Source organism: Leptosomus discolor, chromosome 20, assembly GCF_034619465.1.
Source record: "Leptosomus discolor isolate bLepDis1 chromosome 20, bLepDis1.hap2, whole genome shotgun sequence".
NCBI lineage: Eukaryota > Metazoa > Chordata > Aves > Leptosomiformes > Leptosomidae > Leptosomus > Leptosomus discolor.
The window spans coordinates 2,689,642-2,706,018 of record NC_141410.1 but is presented as its reverse complement, the minus strand read 5'-3'; the positions used below and the strand labels follow the sequence as shown (position 1 = coordinate 2,706,018).

Below are 16,377 nucleotides of genomic sequence, written 5' to 3'. Positions count from 1 at the left end.
TCTTGGTGTCAAAGCCCATGAGAAGCACCACCTCTCCAATGGCTACCAGACACTTTATCGGGAATTAGCAATAATAATCCTTTTCTGCACCTCATTTGATCCTGCACACTTCAGAACCCAACCCACTGATTAGTGCAAGAACACGGCAGAAGTGATGCCACGGAAAACACAAGCTTTTGCCATTTACCAGGTAGCAAACTGCAGCACATCTCCTCGGCAAGAAGGTGGTCTGGGCTTCCTGGCCTGCCAGCCCTACTGCCAGTATTTTCAGAGACCCCGAGTTTTAGAGACAAGAGTGGAGCCATCAGATTTGGCTTCTATTATCTTGGGTATGCTCCCACAAATAACAGACCTTTTTCCTAAAATATTTTGGGAATCTTAAGGGCGTTTAAGTAGGAAGCGGGGTAAAGCCAGTCAGTGCATACGCGTACATACAGATGTCTAAGCGCGTCTCAGGGCTTGCCAAAACCTTTGCAATTCCATCAAAAGGGGGCAGTGCTCACCTCACCCCTTCTTCTACTCTGACGGCCTCGCTTCCTAAGGCATCACTCACCGCTTGTGCTTGGGCGGTCTCCTGCGCCTCTCCCAGCTGCCGACGGAGGAAAAGGTTTTCACTTCTCAGCTTGGCCAGTTCCTCCTGCAGCTCTTCTGCCTCCTCGATGGTGTCTTTCGTCTCCTGGTCTGTCTCAAGGAGTACAGCATGCTGCTCCTTTGCTTGATTCTGGACCTGAAGTAATTCTCTTTGTGTTACGTGTAAAGCCGATGTCTTTTCCGAGAGGGCTTTTCTCAGTTCTTCCACTTCTCTTTCAGCTCTGCTCAGCTGCTGAGACAAGCTCTGGTTGGTTTCTTGCACCAGAGACATGTGCTCACGCACGCTGAGCAATCGGACAATTATTTGAAGCACTTCTGCATCAACGATATCTGACGGCTGATGGCTTCCAGGGCTCGGGTGGGAAGGGGATGAACCCGACCCTGTCTGTTCAGAGATAAAGAGCACAGATTGGCAGAACTTAGGAAAGCAGCTCAGAAGAGGGGAGAGGGGCAGCATTTCCGAGAACCAGGACTCCCACCAGCTTGACGTCAGCTTAGAAAAGAGTTGTCAACAACTCTGCATCGGACATGACTCGAGGAAAGGTCTGATTTCACGCTGGCGTGTAGCGCCGTCCTACGAGGAGGACGGCAATTTAAAATGTTTGGGTTTACGTACCGCCCCCCCCGAGCTGTTGCTCTCCTCGACGGCTTCTTGGTCTGGTGGCGCCTTACAGAGGGCAGACTCCTCGCCCCAGCGGCCGGTGTTGGGCTCCTGCACCGGCCGCAACGGGGCGCAGTCGATGGTGGCGGCCGCAGGGTGCAGCTGGTCCCGGCCGTGCGGCCGGAGCTCATCGGCACGACGGCTCCCGGAGGGCTCGGGCACCACCCGCGCCGTCCTGCGCCGCAGGAACCGCCAGATGCTCTTCATGGCCCCGTGGGAACGGGCACTGCACGGCCTCGCCTCCCCTCTCTCCGGGCAGCAGGGGCCGGCAGGACTCGGCGGGCGCTGCTGGGGGCCGGCTGCGAGCGGCGGAGCCGAGCCCCGAGGATCGGCAGGGCACGGGCAGCTGCCTACGGGCTGAGCTCCACCGGCCAGCACCAGCTCCACCAGTGACACCAGCACCAGCACCGCCGGCACCGGCAGCACCGCTTCCACCAGCTCCACCAGCAGCAACAGCACTGGCTGCACTGGCAGCACCAGCACCGCCAGAGCCACTGGCACAGCACCAGCAGCACCAGCAGGTACGGTGTGTGCAGGGACTGTGCCAGCGCCCCAGGTCTAGTGGACCTGTGCGCTGACGTCATGAACGGCTGAGTGACATCATAAGGCTCTGGGGGCTGGGCGGGGCAGAGGGGCCCGCACGCTCAGAGCCTCTCTGCACACACACAGCCCACGGGGCCAAGGGGAAGCGACTGGTGTGCCCAGCCCCCCTGCGCATGGATTTGGGCACACGCTGCACCCCTGGGTGTGATGCTGGGTCTCCCCGCGCCCCTCAACGTGCCTTTCAGTGCGCCCAAAACCCCTGGGTGTGTGGGGGTGCCCTTTGGTACACCATAGAGCCTTCTGTCTGTCTGCCAGAGGGCTACCCCAGGCCACCAGGGTATATTTTGGACTGCTCCGAGACCCTTGCTCGGCTTTTTGGGCTTCCCCTGCACGTCTCACTTAGCCTTTAGCTGCTCCTGCCGCCCGCGGCTGTGCTTTTCAGGGTGCCCCAGCCCCCCAGGTGTGAATTTCAGTGATCTCCACGGCAATTGCACTGCCATTCAGGACGATAAAGCCCCTAAGGACGCCTTTCTGAGCAGCCCAAGGCCCCGCGGTGTGCCTTTCGGGCTCCCCCAACTCCTTGCTGTGCCTTTGGCTGCATCTCCAGGCCCCGCCGTGTGCTTTCTCCTGCACCCCATCTCCCTTGCTGCACTTTCTCCTGCACCCCGTCTCCTTTGCTGTGCCTTTCACGACTCCTCCGTGTACCTGTCGGGGCAACCCGGTCACCATGACGTGCCGTTTGGGACAGCCCGGACCGCTCGGGCTTCCTTCTGGAGCACCCACAACCCCCTGGCTGCTGCCCATGAGCCACCTCTGCTGAAGGCTGCCGGAGGCTGCAGTTCCCTGCTGTCGCTCTTCCTTCGTTTCCGCTGCGTCCCGTTGGGCTTGGGGGCAGACGGCCTCGAACGGTGTCGATGCTCCTGCTGGGTCTCCGGGGGCTCGCAGCTGCTTTGGTCATGATTCAAGGATTACACACAGCGGGTACCGTAATAAATCCTGTCTGGCAGACATCTTGGACTACAACAGACTGTCCTTGTTTCTAACCACGAACAGAGCATTGGTTAATGAAGACCTTCGGTCTGGGACTTTACAGGGGCGTGCTAGCAGCATTGGCAATAGAGATTGTATTTCGTATTTGATCATTTATTCCCTTTGAGACTTACTTTCCCAGCATAATCATTAGTCTCTCCTACTGCTATTCGCCAATTAGAATTCTTGCTCTTCAAGGCAAGGTGGGAAGAGCAAGGGGGTCGCTAAGCAGTAGCCCCAAATCCTCAATCTGGTGATGGCCGCAGCAGTGCCGCTCGCCAGCGCTCCCTGAAGTCTCCCGTGGGGCACTGGAGCTGGCCTGTCTACCCTCTGCGCTGCAGCAGGCCCGCACTAAGGCAGGAGGAGACGTGCTTGAAGGCCAGGCCCTGCCCCCTGCTGAAGCCCGGCCCTGCCAAGCTGCCCAGGAAAGCCCCGGGGGCAGGAGCCATCCTGGAGGCAGCAGGCTGGGGTCTCCCCCGGCGGGGCCGGCGCCAAGGGCCAGAGGGCAGCAGCCCGGCCCTGCCAAGAAGGGAGCCGAGAGCTGCCCACGAGGGACAAAGCCCAGGGGAACGCCAATCTCCTCAAGCCCTCCGCAGGCCCCTGGCACCCTCCCGGCGCCGCCCGGCCTGGCGGGTCGACTCCGGGGCGGGCCGGGGCCACAGAGCCCCGGCTGCGGGGCCGCCAGCCCCCGCCGCTGCCCGCCGGCAGGCAGGGAGGGCAGCCGAGGGAAGGCGCGTGCGCGCCCCGCCTCCCGCTGCCGCGGCCGCTGCCGGGAGAGGCGGCCGCGATGGCGGTGCTGGCGTCCAACCCCAACAACCCCGTGGTCTTCTTCGATGTCGCCATCGGCGGGCAGGTGGGCGAGGGCGCCGCCGCCCCGGCCCCGGCCCCGGCCCCTGGGGCTCTCGGGAGCCGCGCGGCGGGGCCGGGGGCCGCGGGTGCAGCGGGAGGGGCCGGCGGGGGTGCGGTGGGGTGTTGCGGGGGTGCAGCGGGAGGGCGGGGGGGGCTTGTTGGGGAGGGGAGGGGAGCGGCCAGGGGTGCAGGGCGGGGTCTTTTTGTTGGTGGTGCGGGAGGGGGTTGGCCGGGGTGCGGGGGGGGCTGTTGGGTCTCGTGGGGAGTGTAGGAGCGCAAGGGTGGGGGTGCGCTGGGAGGGGGCGGTCGCAGGGTCCGTCGTGGGGCTGTGAGGGGCGCAAGTGGTTGGAGGGGCGCGTCGGGGTTCAGCGGGGGCTGTGGGGTTGCAGGGGCGCGTGGGCAGGGGCTTGGGGCAGTGCTGCGGGGGAGGGGTGTGGAGGTGCAGGGCTGCATCGGGAGGGGGCTTGCAGGGCTGGGGTTGCAGCAGGAGGCTGACTTGGCGGGAGTTGCCTGGGTGCAGCGGTGGGGAGGCCGGTGGGTGCGAGTGGGGCCCAGAAGGCTCATGTGGCCGCCGTCTTGCCCAGGAGGTCGGCCGCATGAAGATGGAGCTGTTCGCCGACGTTGTCCCCAAAACGGCGGAGAACTTCAGGTGAGGAGCGGCCGGCGTTCCTGCGGCTCAGCCTGGAGCCGGCCTGCGAAGGGTTTTCGGTGCAGGAACGTCTCTGGTGGCAGAGCGACTGCCTGCCCCCGCGAACTGCTGCACCTGCTTTGCTCCTCTCTGCGTTGCCAGAGAGATGTGACGGTGCAGCATGCTGATCCCCGGGGGAGCCCGTCTGGCTGGAAGGTGAAGGCCTCCGGTCCCTCTCTGCTCCCTCGGTGGAGCTTCCGATAGGCCCGGTGCATCTATGAAGGGGGCTGCCTTAAGGTCACGGTAGGGCTCTCCTCGCCGCCCGGTTATTTTGCCACGGGCCGACGGATGTGCCTCACGCTCTGCTCTCTTTTTTGTTTTCCAGGCAGTTTTGTACGGGGGAATTCAGGTGAGTGGGTTCTAGTGGGTCTTTTTAAGTAGGCTACTGCGAGAAAGAGGGCTGGGCAAGTAGGAAGAAGGGTCACTTGGGATTTTCTCTCACTGTCCCAGTACAAAAGGAAAGAGGGAGAGAAACCTGCTGGGATGAAGTTGTGCCGGGCTCGTCGGTGGGTCGCGGAGGTGGCAGACTTTGCCATTTGGGCATGACTGTGTTCGTGCTCAGGTCGCTCTAGAACGGCCTGTCTGCAACTCGCAGCCGCCCGTGCTGCAGCTTGCCGCGGGATCCCGTCAAGGTGATGGTGTGGAGGTTGTAGGGAACGACGTCAGTTCATGTGCAGGGCCCACCGGAGGTTTCCCTGTGCCTCCAAGAGCACCAGCTGAGAGCCAGGCTGCAGCGCTTGGTTGTGTATCAAGGCAGCTGCTGAGGTACAGGGCAGCCCTTTGGGGCTCCGGATCCCTGGGAGGGTTTTGCGTGGGCTGTCCAGTGAGTCGCAGTGATGTTCCTGTTTATTTCCTTGCAGGAAAGATGGTGTCCCTGTGGGTTATAAAGGAAGCACTTTCCACAGGTAATTCCCCTGCTTTTGTTCAGGCACCTAAATAGCAGCCTGAGCCAGCTGGGGTTTTGAGACGCGCCTTCAAGGCGTTACTGGTGTGGGAGGCCTTTGTGGGTGGCAGCTAATTGTCCTTCTGTAGCTGTGGGGGATTTGGGGGCGCTGTCAGACGTGTACGCTGGGGTCACTGGGAGGGATCCCCCGTTCCTGGTGGGCCAGGTCAGAGATCATTTTCTGGCATCTGTCACCTAATCGCTGTCCCTGGTCGAAGAGCAGTGGCTCCCAAATCACCTGATAGCAACCAGTAGTTAATATTTGTGGTAGACTTGAGACTGTAGCGTTCGTAGGCCCTGATAACTTCCGTGGTGCTGCTGCGAGGCCAAACTCCTTTTTACCACGTAGTATTCTTCTTGAGGCATTTGTCTGCTGAGAACTAAGTATTCTTTTCCTTGTTTAGGGTGATAAAGGATTTCATGATCCAAGGAGGTGACTTTGTAAACGTATGTACCTCTGTATTCCTTTGGGGCTTCTCCTGCGTGGTGTAATAGGCACTGTTTCCAAGGGTGCGTGCTGATTTGGGGGCTCTGTTGGCTCTCTTTTGAGGTCCCCAGTAGTCACTGGAGGTTTCCTTGTAGCTTTGCTGCCATCTCACTGCAGCAGGCTGTAATGTACTTGGAAAGGAATCGTGAGTCTTGTGTGCACATACCCTCTCCTCCCCCAAAGAGTTCCTCTCTAAAAAGCCCCGTGGCAGTACAGCTCGAGGCTTTTCAAATTGGCAAAGATTTTTTTTTTTTTACCCTGTTGTCCTTCCCCGCCTTCTCCTGTCCCCCCGAACAAGAAACCCTGCGAGTTTGTCTTTGCTTTGCGGAGAGTGACCTTAAGTAGGCAACCGAGAAGCATGTGGTGCAAGAGATCGTTTCCGTGCAAACGAACTTTTTGTCAGTGAATTGTGCCAAAAGAGGACAGAGTTTGTGCCGGCAGTGGTGGTCGTGCTCTGAGTTGGGGAGAAGCAGAGTGTGTGGGGAAGGCTGGAGGACCGCGGGGTCTCTTGGCTGTCCTAGGACCCAGTAAAATGATTTCATTTCTGGAAGTGTTTCAAAACGTGAGGGGGCGTGATGAAGGTTTTTTAATCCAAACTTCCTAAAACTTGGTTGTCTGAAAGTCGCTGAGGGGAGTGACCGCACGGCGGGCGGCTCAGCCGCAGCAGACTTTAGGTGGTCGCTAATTGCGATGCTGCTGCGATGCCCCCGCGGGCTTTATTCCTTCCCCTGGAGCTGCTCAAGCATTAGGGCTTGCACCAGACATTGAATGTGTTGGCTCCTGGTGCGTATCGAGGGCAGGGGAGCATCCATTTGGGGCAGAGTTGAGCCCTGTCCTTTTGCGTGGGGCTTTTAAATTTGTGTTTTAATAAACTGAACCGTTGGGTAGCGCTGGCTCAGAACAAGCGCTGAGGCTGACGGGGCACCTCTGTCACCCAGGGAGACGGCACCGGAGTAGCCAGTATATACAGGGGTCCTTTTGCCGACGAAAACTTCAAGCTGAAACACTCTGCTCCTGGGCTGCTCTCTATGGTGAGTAGAAAACACTGCCGTTGTAAGACGGAAAAGCTTTAGGTACTTTCTCTGTGCCCTTTTCCTGGGTGTATCGGGTATTTGCCAGGCAACAGACATCTCCACCGCTGGACCCAAGGGCTGAAAGACCGGCTGTGTAAGTGCTCGTCAGAAGGCTGCTCGTGGGTTAATGTGTGGAGGAACAGCGAAGTCCCGATGATGATCCTGCAGCATCCTTTCTTTTCCCCCGTTGGAGGGCTGGGGCAGGCTTTGCTCGATGAGCTTTGAGAAGAGCTTGGTGGCTCTTGCGGTTTGTGTAGGGTGGCAAGCGGTGGGGTTTTCTTCCTCCCCGATGCTGTTACCGAGCACTGACCTCAGCAAGGGGGAGGCAAAGAGGTGGGGCGTTCCGAAGCCGTAGCAGCGTTCCCAGGGTGCCTTTGCTAACATAGGCTTCCTGTTCCACGCTGTAGGAAAAACTGCAAGCGTTGCCCGTTGCCTGGTAGGAACAGTACCCTGACTTTGGCCACAGACAGCAAGCGGAGCCGGTGCTGCAGCGTTCCTGTCCGCAGCTGCTTCTCGCCCAGCTCTTTCAGCTGCCCTGCCCTTAAAGCACTTGCTTAGAGCATTCGCCATGTGCATTAGTTACTCCTCCCGTTCCAAGCACGGCCCAGAAAGAGGTGTCACGACACAGCTAAGCGAGCAGTGTGCCGTGGCGTGGGACGAGGGATCCCGCGCTGGTCTCGGCAGCTTTGTGTGAAAGCGGCGTGGCTCCGGAGTCGCTCTGCCGGGCCAAGCCGTGGTCCCTCCCAGCTGGGTCCTTCCGCAGCTGGCTAGCGATAAGTAAAAATGCCATGGGACTGTGTCCCGTGCAGCCCTGCAGCTGCAAAACGTGCCCAGTTCACTTGCCGGCCCAGAAACGGGCTTTAGTATCTCCTGGGTGTCCAAAGAGCTTTGAAAAACCGGAATGGACTTAAGCGTGGCAGAGACGTGTTCTTAGCAGAGCGCGCACGCTCCGGGTGCTGCGCTCAGGTGTGAATTCAATTTGCCGTCCGCATCGCGCTGTTCCGTGAGCCCTGTGCCGCTGGGATCGTTGCCTTTCTCATCCTGGTCGTCAGAACAGACACGTTTGGGTTGGTTTGTCCTGAGGAAACCTTCCAACTAGCAGAAAGCTGCTTTTTTTTTTCTGCCCTGGTTTCTGTCTCTTCAGTTTTCCCCGGGACAATACTGCAGCCAGGAAGGACTCGCCACCAAAAAGTTTGGCCTTTTTTCAGGAGCGTGCCCTAGAGCCCAGATTTCAGCGCGATCTTGTGCTGAACGTGCCTGCGTAGAAGTACGGTGGGAAGTTGGTGAGAGCGGCATGACCAGACTGGGTGGCGTGCCGCGTCCCAGCCCGGGGTGCTCTCCTGCGGATGCGTATCTGCTGCCCGTGGTTTGTGTAGCCACAAGCTAAAAAGAAGCTAGGCTGGGTCTAGAGCAACAGCTTTTTCCTACGTGAGGCGCGTCTGCCTTCGGTTTTGGCAAGTCTTTGATTGTACACTGTTGGTATTTTGCCATTCTCCCCCCAGGCAAACAGTGGTCCCAGTACCAACGGCTGTCAGTTTTTCGTTACGTGCTCCAAATGTGACTGGTTGGATGGGAAACCCGTCGTGTTTGGTGAGTACCGGCAGCGGCGGCCTGGCGTCCCGGCTGAGGGACACTGCCTGTGGCGCAGCTGCTCGAAGAAACAGCCGGGGACTGCTTGTTCTTCGCCCCTTGCTTGTGGAGCACGTTTTAAGAGGGATCGTTTCCTTTGCCCGTTTAGAGCTCGGAAGCCAGCCCTGACGTGGCCAGTAGCTTTACACTGCACCAGACTTTCCAGCGGGACCAAAAGTGCATGTACCTGTGATGAGTGGCGGGGAGCAAAGGTAAGTCCGGCCGTATTGAGATGGAAGAATTTTCTCATTCTAGGTAAAATCGTCGATGGGCTGTTGGTCATGAGAAAAATGGAAGTAAGTTGAATTTGCCTATTTCTCCGCGAACGTCCCCTTGGGCAAGTGGTACAGAGGATTGACAAGGGTGGTTCTGTTCTCTGCCGCTGTCTGTTTACAGGGTACCAGGGAACAGCAGCGTTGATAACTGGTATTACCGGTTGTCGTTGTTATAAAATGGCAGGAAAGGCGTCGAGGCAAATGCTGTCCTATAGATTGACTTTAGAAATGCTGTGCTGTCGTGGTTGCTGGTTGGTCTTTGAGCGGGGATTGTGTTCCTGTGGCTTTATTTGCGACGCTTTGCATTTGTTGGGGAAGCTGAATTGAAAAGCTGTTCCGTCAGCAACCCAGACGAGGGTGTGAAGCAGATCACTTCTGTGCCGTTGCCCGGGATTATTCCGTGGATGCTGAATGATCAGTTCTGCTGATCCGTGATCAGCGTGTTTGATAAGAAAAATGAAAGTCATCTCCTGAAGGGCTTCCAGCGTCGTGACTGGGTGTCTGAGTAGATGAGGAGATGTAACAAACAGCGGTGAGTTCGAGACGGGCGAAACTTAACTCCCTGGCCCGCGCCTGGCTAATGTGCGCAAGGGCCTCCACCCTCGGTCTGGGAAGCGGGGCGAGCACAGAGCTGACCCCCGTCCGGTGTTGAGAAAAGGTCCCGTGCAAGGAAGGGTACGGCGCGGTGTGATGCACGTGTTGCTGACCCTCTTTGCCAGGAGCACCGATGGCAGGGTTGCGGTGTGCCTGCCTTGTGCGTCACTGCAGCGAGGGGCGAGTTGAGGGAAATAAGTAAGAGACTCAGAAAGGAGCAGCTGAGTCCAGCAGAAGGAGAGGTTCAGAATGAGGGTTGCTGTGGGACTGTCTGGTGTTTGGATTCCGCAAAGGCCGTACAAAGGCAAGTTTGCTTCGCGTGTTGCAGCTGTAATTAGTAACTTTCAAGCTTTAGGCCAGAGCAGCCTCAAGCGACGTGATGCCTGCTGTATCTCAGGAGGAGCTCTCTGGCTTTAGCTCTGTGCCTTCCCTCCCCTTGGAGGGATCGGGGTCTGGTCTGTATCCCAAACCTCTGCCCGCAGAGAGAGTGCAGCAGCTTATGGCTGGGTCCGTTGCCCAAATGCGTGATGGTGCTTCTGTGCGACTCGGAGCTGTGTCTGGATTTCCCGGTTCCTGATGCTGTAGGCATCTCTCTCTCAGCCGGTCTTGGAGTACCTGTCACTCGCGGGATTTGCCGAGCTTTTATGAGGTTTAACGCTATACGTTTGTCTGTCCTCAGAATGTGCCGACGGGTCCAAACAACAAACCCAAGCTGCCGGTTGTGATCTCCCAGTGTGGGGAAATGTAGAGCAGTGAAACAGAAATGGGGTAAGTGTGTCTTCGCAGGCCGCCAGTGCAATCAGCCTCTGGGCTGCTCTGCTCCTTTCCTTTTCTCTTGACTTAGTTTTGCAGTCCTTTGAGTCTGTAGAGAGCTGACTCAGCTCAGTGAAGCGCCAGCAAATCCCCACCGTTTTTGGCCTTCCATTCGATGATTTCCAGAGAGGTCTGGAATTGCCCACGAAGACACTTTGTCCCCGCTTCCATAACAGAGTCTTTCAGATCTGTGGCACTCCAGACTCTGGGGAGCTCCTCCTGCTTGATGAAGTGACAACAGGGGATGTAATTGTTCTTTCGTTTCCCTGGTACTTCTGGTGGCATCGATAGGCTTTTGAAGAGAGGGACGACCTTGTTCCCAGGCTTTCTTGCAGATGGGCAGACCCGTGCTGATGGGTGGGGTCCCCTTTAGGGCTGTCCTCAGGCCCAGGCTTGTTCATCATTTCTGCTTGGAGCACATGATCTCTGGCCAAGATCCAGCTTGAGACCGGCAGCTTTTCCCTTCTAGGGACGAGGCCGGTGCCACCTCGCTGACTTCCCAGCCAGGTTTTAGGAACTGCCTTTCTGCAGCCTGCTGCCTCTCAGCTGCCTGGAGACAAGGAGGGCATCTGCCTTGCCCAGCTTCAGCCAGCTGAGTCAGTTACTTGTCCAGACCCTTTAAAATCAGCCGGGAGAAAGAGGCGCTGGTGGGTTTGGGTTCGGAGGCGGGTGCAGAGGCCTGGCATGGAGACCCAGGAGGACGCCCGCGTTCTCTGGCTCAGGGTGAGCTGATGCGTGCAGCAAGTAGCGCTCCCGTGAAAACCGCTGAGGCGGCACCCAGTGTCACTGCACGGTCTTGCTGTTGTAGGATGAGTCGGGAATGGCCGTCCAGCGTTTCGGACCTGTTTCTTCTGCGTTTCAGCGTTCCTTTGCCGGTGCTTAGGCCTGTGCTGGCTCCATGCCGTTCCATCTCCAGCCGGTTCCCCCACTGCCCCAGTCCTCTCTGCAGGCCAGATCCGCGCTCTTGACGTTCTCCTGAAATTACTTCATCATTGGCATCTTACCTTTTTTGGGTTTTCTCACAGTTTGAAATGTAAATAAAGAATTTTGTTAAATATGCGTGCAGAGCACATCAGTTGACGTGCTCGGGAAGAGATTCTTCTTCAGGTGAGGAGGACTGCAGAGTCTTCAGCAACGTGTGTTGTCCCTAGCTGGTTCAGCAGGGAGCTTCTACTGGGCGTGGTGGTGCGGGGCCCTGCTGCTGGGCGATTGCGAAATGGGCAAGAAGGGGTGAAGGGAGCATGGCAGAGCACGGCAGTGCCGTGCTACAGCAGCTCCTTTACTGGGCAGGTAAGTCGGGCTGCCTGGCAGAGAGGTTCTTGGCGTCTTGGGAACAGCCAGAGCCTTTCTACACGCAGCCTTGCTGAAGCACAAGGAATTGGCGCGGCGCAGGCTCCATCCCCGTGAGTTTGCTGGGCTCTGGGGCGAGTCGTGTTGTAAACAAGCGTTTGTAAAACCTCCCCTGGCGCGTGGCGGCACGAGGCCGTCGGGCTGTCGTGTGGCACGGGCGTTAGAGGAATTTACCTGGGTGCGACGTGGGTGTTAGGGCAGGGCTTTGGGCTGGGAAGCCAAGAATGCTTATGCTCTAGGAGCAGAAATTGGGCCTCCTTATCCTGCACAGTTACCGAGGGCGCAGCTGAGGCTGCCGGTCGGTGGAAAAACTGACTTTCTCCTTCCAGAATTGGGTTGCAAGCTGACCTACCTGCTGGGGGACACGCAAGCGCCCCTCGGGGGGGCTGGGCTACGGCGTGAGTTTCCTCATCCGGCAGATGAAAACGTAAGGGAGCTGGGACAAAGCCTGTTCTGTCACCTGCAGGCGCTTCATACCGCCCGGGGACGTCCTGCCGCTCCTCGGGCAGCAGGAGTGTGTTGTGTGGGGCTGTCTTGGGGAGGTGCGGGCCGCGCCCTTTGCTTGGGCGTTACCCAGCGCGAGGTGGCAAGCGCTGATGTGCTGGAGGACAGATCCTGCAGGCGGGCTTTGGTGTGCTCTGTTGTCTCGGGGCTGTTTGAAGTCCTTGAAGCAGGCTCCGGCTGTCGGGATTTCCAGGTCTCCATTCCTGGGGCTGCACAGCTCCTGAAGTCACTCGTGCTCACTTCTGTCCAGCCCGAGGCATCTCGCCTGCTTGTACCTGCAGAATCCCAGGTGATGAAAGAAACACAAAGCACACCGTCCCTTTCCTCTGCAGCCCCGAGAACGCTTTCCAGAGGGGTCTCTCCTGTGGGAGGAGGGTTAAAGATTCCCAAGAGCGAGGAGCAAACTGGAAGCTGGTGACAGCTGTGAAATAGAGGTGACCAAAAAGAGAGAGGCTGGGCTGCCGGTGCTGCTCGGGAAATGTGTCCAGATGGCCCTTCCCTGGGGGGCTGCTGAGGCAGGAGCTTGGCTGCAGGCGGCTCGGGGGAGCTCTGCCTGCCAGCTGCAGTGCTGAGGTTTGCACTGCTGAGGCGGGTACCCAAATTCACTGTACTTTTTCCTGAGGGAAAGCAGCGTATTGCTGGCTCCAGGCTTGATCTGGGGAGTAAAGAGTGAATTTAGCATAGCTTAGTAGTGAGCAGCAATTAGCTAGCTAGACCCAGCACAGGATAAGGGAGCAGAAGCAGCCTTGAAATGTTTGAGACAGTAGGAAGAGCTTGGATGAGAAAGTACACGATGAAGAAGACTCTGAGCCTTCCTCCGAAAGTCCCCAAAGGACGACCACCAGATGACAGCACGCGCGCGCCAAGAGGAGGAAACGTGTTATAATACTTTCTGAGAAACAATTATAATATCCCCAGCTATTCTCGGAACTCATTGCAGACACTCATGAATATGCATGTTTTGAGGTAATACATAGAGTTGTAGAATGTGACCCGTGTGCCAGCTAGGAGGAGCGACCCCCCTTGCACCCAGCGCCGTGCTAAACAGACCTGCTTTGGAACTCTCTGCGAGTTAGAGAGTTTGCCTCCACGCTTCAGGGGCAGCAGCTCTTTCTCAGCCTGATGCATGTGTTTCTGTCACTGCGATCAGCTAGTCTCGCTTCCCGCGTAGCAGGGGTCACAGAGCTTCCCCAAATGAACATCCTCGCAGGCTTCATCACCGAGATTTGAAGGTGTCTCCACAATTTCCTCCCCTAGGGTCCCTTGCATGGTGGATTCCCTATTTGCCATTGTATTCTAAGGCTTGTTTTTCTCTGGACTTCCTGAGCATCGTCCAGTTTTGATATCCTTCTGGTTTCAAGGTCACGGTCCCGATGCAGATCCCTTGCGGGACTGTATGACTGTTGGAAAGCTCTTTCCTTCGTTAGCCGACTTGGAGATCTCCTGGAACCGTAAGTGACCAAGATAGCTTGACAAGGCCTATGGCCATACCCCCCCATCGGTTCTTGCGATGGGCTGACCTTGGCCCCATTCCCCCCCTGGCCGTGGTGTAACGTGGGAAGCTGGGTCCCTGGCTTCCAGTTTTCACGCTAGGATGGGGGAATGGGCAGTCCTTTGGGGGTGATGTTGCAAGGGCTGATGCCGAGGGGATACGCCTTGGTCAGAAAGGTGGTGGAGTGATGGGTCAGCTCCCCGATACCTTCTTGGTGGTTGCCGGTGAGTGAGGTTTGTCTCCTCGTCTGAGGGAGGAGTGACGTAGGCAAGGGCAGGGCTAGGAATCTGTGACCGGCAAGCCCATTTTTCAAGTGCCCGAGGAAAGTGACTTGGTGGACAAGAAGGCTGGGTTTCCCCCGGACCTTGGCCCTGGGGAATTCAGCAGAGCTCTTGGATCTCTCTGAGCCCACGTAAGGTGAAGACGTAGGGGATGGAGGCAAAGAGGAGGTGAAATGAAAGGTGATCCTTAGAGAAGGGCTCAGGGGAAGGGAGGGCAGCTGCCCCCCAGTCTCTCCCCCTCCCTCTGGCAGAGAAGCTCCCCTGGGCAGGAAGGATGGGATGCTGAGGAAAAGGCTCATTAAAGACAAGGCTGCGAAGAGCCCTCTGGCCCGGGGCTGCAGCCTGGCTCCGAAACGGCTCCAGCAGGAGGCATTTCTTTCTGGGAGGAACTGCCCGGGCAGGTGAAAGCAAAGGAGCTCCTGGGGGCGCAGCGCAAGCGCAGGCAGAGGGAGCCGAGCCTGGGCCCTGCATCTGCAGCGTGGAGGGGCCGAGGGGCACCTCAGCCAGGTCCCAAACTGCCGTGGGCAAAGCGCAGACCCTTTGCCCTCCTCCCCGCGAGGGCTGGCACGGGGCTCGGGACCTCTGCGCGCTGCCCGCCCCCTGGGGCGGGGGGTTAGACCCGGTCCCCCACCCGGCTTCAAGCGCCAAGCGGGGCGCTTGGGCCCGTCCGCTCCCCGCCAGCGCAGCCCCCCCCCGCCGCCGTTCTCCGGGGGCTGATGGCGATGCTTTAACTGCACTCAGGACGTGTCTGAGGCAGCTCCGCCACGTCCCCCCCCCCGGCCTCCCCGCCCCGCCCCGCCCCGCCCCGCCGCGGGGATTAACGCTGCCGGGCTCCCGCCTGCTGACTCCCGCTTCTCTCCCGGCAGCCGGGAGCGCCGGGGCTGCACCCAGCCCTGGGAGCGGGGCCGCAGGCGGGGGCCGCCCGCGCGGCCGCTCTGCCCCGTGGCTCCAGGGCTGTGGTTGGGATTGCCCCCGGCTGGGGAAGGTGCCTTGAGGCCCCTCCGTCACTCTTAGCGAGCGTTCAGGATCTCCCCTCTTTGCTCCTCTGGATGTCCAGGTCCCCTCCTTGCTGCTGCGCCTATTCCATTTCCCTCGCCCCCTCCATCTCCCTTCTGGCCCCTGGACCCGTCATCCTTGCGCTCGGAGCCCCTCCTTTTGCCCCCCATCTTCCTTCTCCGCACGTTCTCGTCCCCTCCCTCAGTGCTCGGGTACCTCCCGCTCCCCTCCGCAGGCTTGCACGAAGCAAAGTGGAAGGGGGAAGAGCAGGAGCAAAGGGGAACGACCGGGTCCGAGTACAGATCGAGGGGAGCGCAGAAAAGTGGGCACGTGCTGAAAGGCAACTTCTCCCATTTTCATTTCCAAAGCTTGTAGTTTTGGACTGGACAAGGAACTGGGGTTCAGGGGGAGATCCGGTGGCTTCACCCCCTTCCACCCCTCTTCCATTTTACGGAGTTTATCTACAAATGCCAGCCTCCGGGGGGATCTGGGGTGACGCACGCACACCCTGACGCTTGGGCGAGTTGCAAAAAAGCTGTCGAATCCTGTGGTTGAACTATATGACAGAAATCGCCAGGTCAGCCGATTTGGCGATTGCCCCAAGAGCCCAAAAGCCAAGATTTCACAAACCTCTTTCCCCGTGCAGCTGCGCCATCAGGGTGATTAGAAAAGGGAATCACTGTAGAATCTTCTGTCAGGTTAACATCCATCCCCTGTAATTCCTCCAAGCGGTCAGATGTAAAAGGAAAGAACTTCTGGTAAAGCACATGTAATTGAAATTTCAGTTTTGGAAAACTTTTGCTCTCCTAAGATAAAAGCAACAAGCAGTCAAACGACCGACCTGTTTTAACCCAGCTTTCAAATATTTCCCCGCTCTGACTACTAGGTAACAGGCATTGCACTTGGTAATCCAAACAATTCTGTACTGTCCAAATGTAGGCTGGTAGTAGAGGACTCTTCCTTGAACAATTCACAGACAGTAATGCTCTCCAAAACACGCCACTGTTAAAAACACTCCTATATTTACAAACGAGTGCTGATGCTCTGGCTCTCCTGCAGCTGGAGGCTGTGGTCTCTCCGGGCAAAGCTACGTTCAAGTACCCAATCTCAGAAGCTTGCGAGGGGGACAAGCCTGAGGATGAGTCTTGGCTTGCGGCTTCTCCTTCAGGCTTCACGTCTCGCGTGGCCTGCAGGGTGCTGAGAGAGCCTGGTGGTTCTCGTGATGGGGAGCTGAAAACAAAACAAAGTTCCTCTCCTGAGTCATTCTGCAAACTCCATCTGAGCCTCCGCCACCCGCACGGCCCCAACGCTCCTCCCAGCCTCTCTGTGAGGCAGCGCAGGGCGACAGTCGGTGCCTTTCGCTTGGACCAAGTCTGGGATACTCCTCCTCCTCCAGCCAAGGAGCTGGCGGCCCTCATCTACCCCAGAGCCTCCTCAGACTGTCCGTCACCCTCCATGGCACCCGCAGGCCGTCACCGAGTCCACTGGGCTGCGTCTCCAGCAGGCAGGGAGCGGAGCTGCAGAGCCCCTCTGCCTTCCCTTGCCCATCTGGCACGGATCGTGGGGATCCCGGCTACAC

At 58.2% G+C, this 16,377-nt stretch overlaps 1 protein-coding gene across 2 annotated transcripts; it reads left to right on the top strand.

The window, feature by feature from the left end:
* Positions 1–3,611: 3,611 nt before the first annotated feature.
* On the top strand, positions 3,612–10,125 carry LOC147414042 (peptidyl-prolyl cis-trans isomerase H-like). Of its 2 annotated transcripts, XM_086476101.1 has the most exons (9): positions 3,612–3,677; positions 4,258–4,322; positions 4,687–4,710; positions 5,222–5,266; positions 5,709–5,751; positions 6,730–6,822; positions 8,367–8,454; positions 8,749–8,789; positions 10,042–10,125. In XM_086476101.1, the coding sequence occupies exons 1-9, from the start codon at positions 3,612–3,614 to the stop codon at positions 10,108–10,110; spliced, it is 534 nt and encodes a 177-aa protein (XP_086332227.1). In that variant the 3' UTR covers positions 10,111–10,125. The 2 variants fall into 2 exon arrangements, with proteins under 2 accessions (XP_086332227.1, XP_086332228.1); XM_086476102.1 differs by lacking the exons at positions 4,687–4,710; positions 5,222–5,266.
* The last annotated feature ends 6,252 nt before the right edge of the window (positions 10,126–16,377 follow it).

What these genes read in the sequence shown, in the direction of transcription:
- LOC147414042 (XM_086476101.1), top strand. Translation starts at nt 3,612, where the DNA reads ATGGCGGTGCTGGCGTCCAACCCCAACAACCCCGTGGTCTTCTTCGAT. An exon ending in ATGTCGCCATCGGCGGGCAG is followed by an intron (nt 3,678 to 4,257) that starts GTGGGCGAGGGC and finishes CGTCTTGCCCAG; the next exon opens with GAGGTCGGCCGCATGAAGAT. An exon ending in AAGGAGGTGACTTTGTAAAC is followed by an intron (nt 5,752 to 6,729) that starts GTATGTACCTCT and finishes TCTGTCACCCAG; the next exon opens with GGAGACGGCACCGGAGTAGC.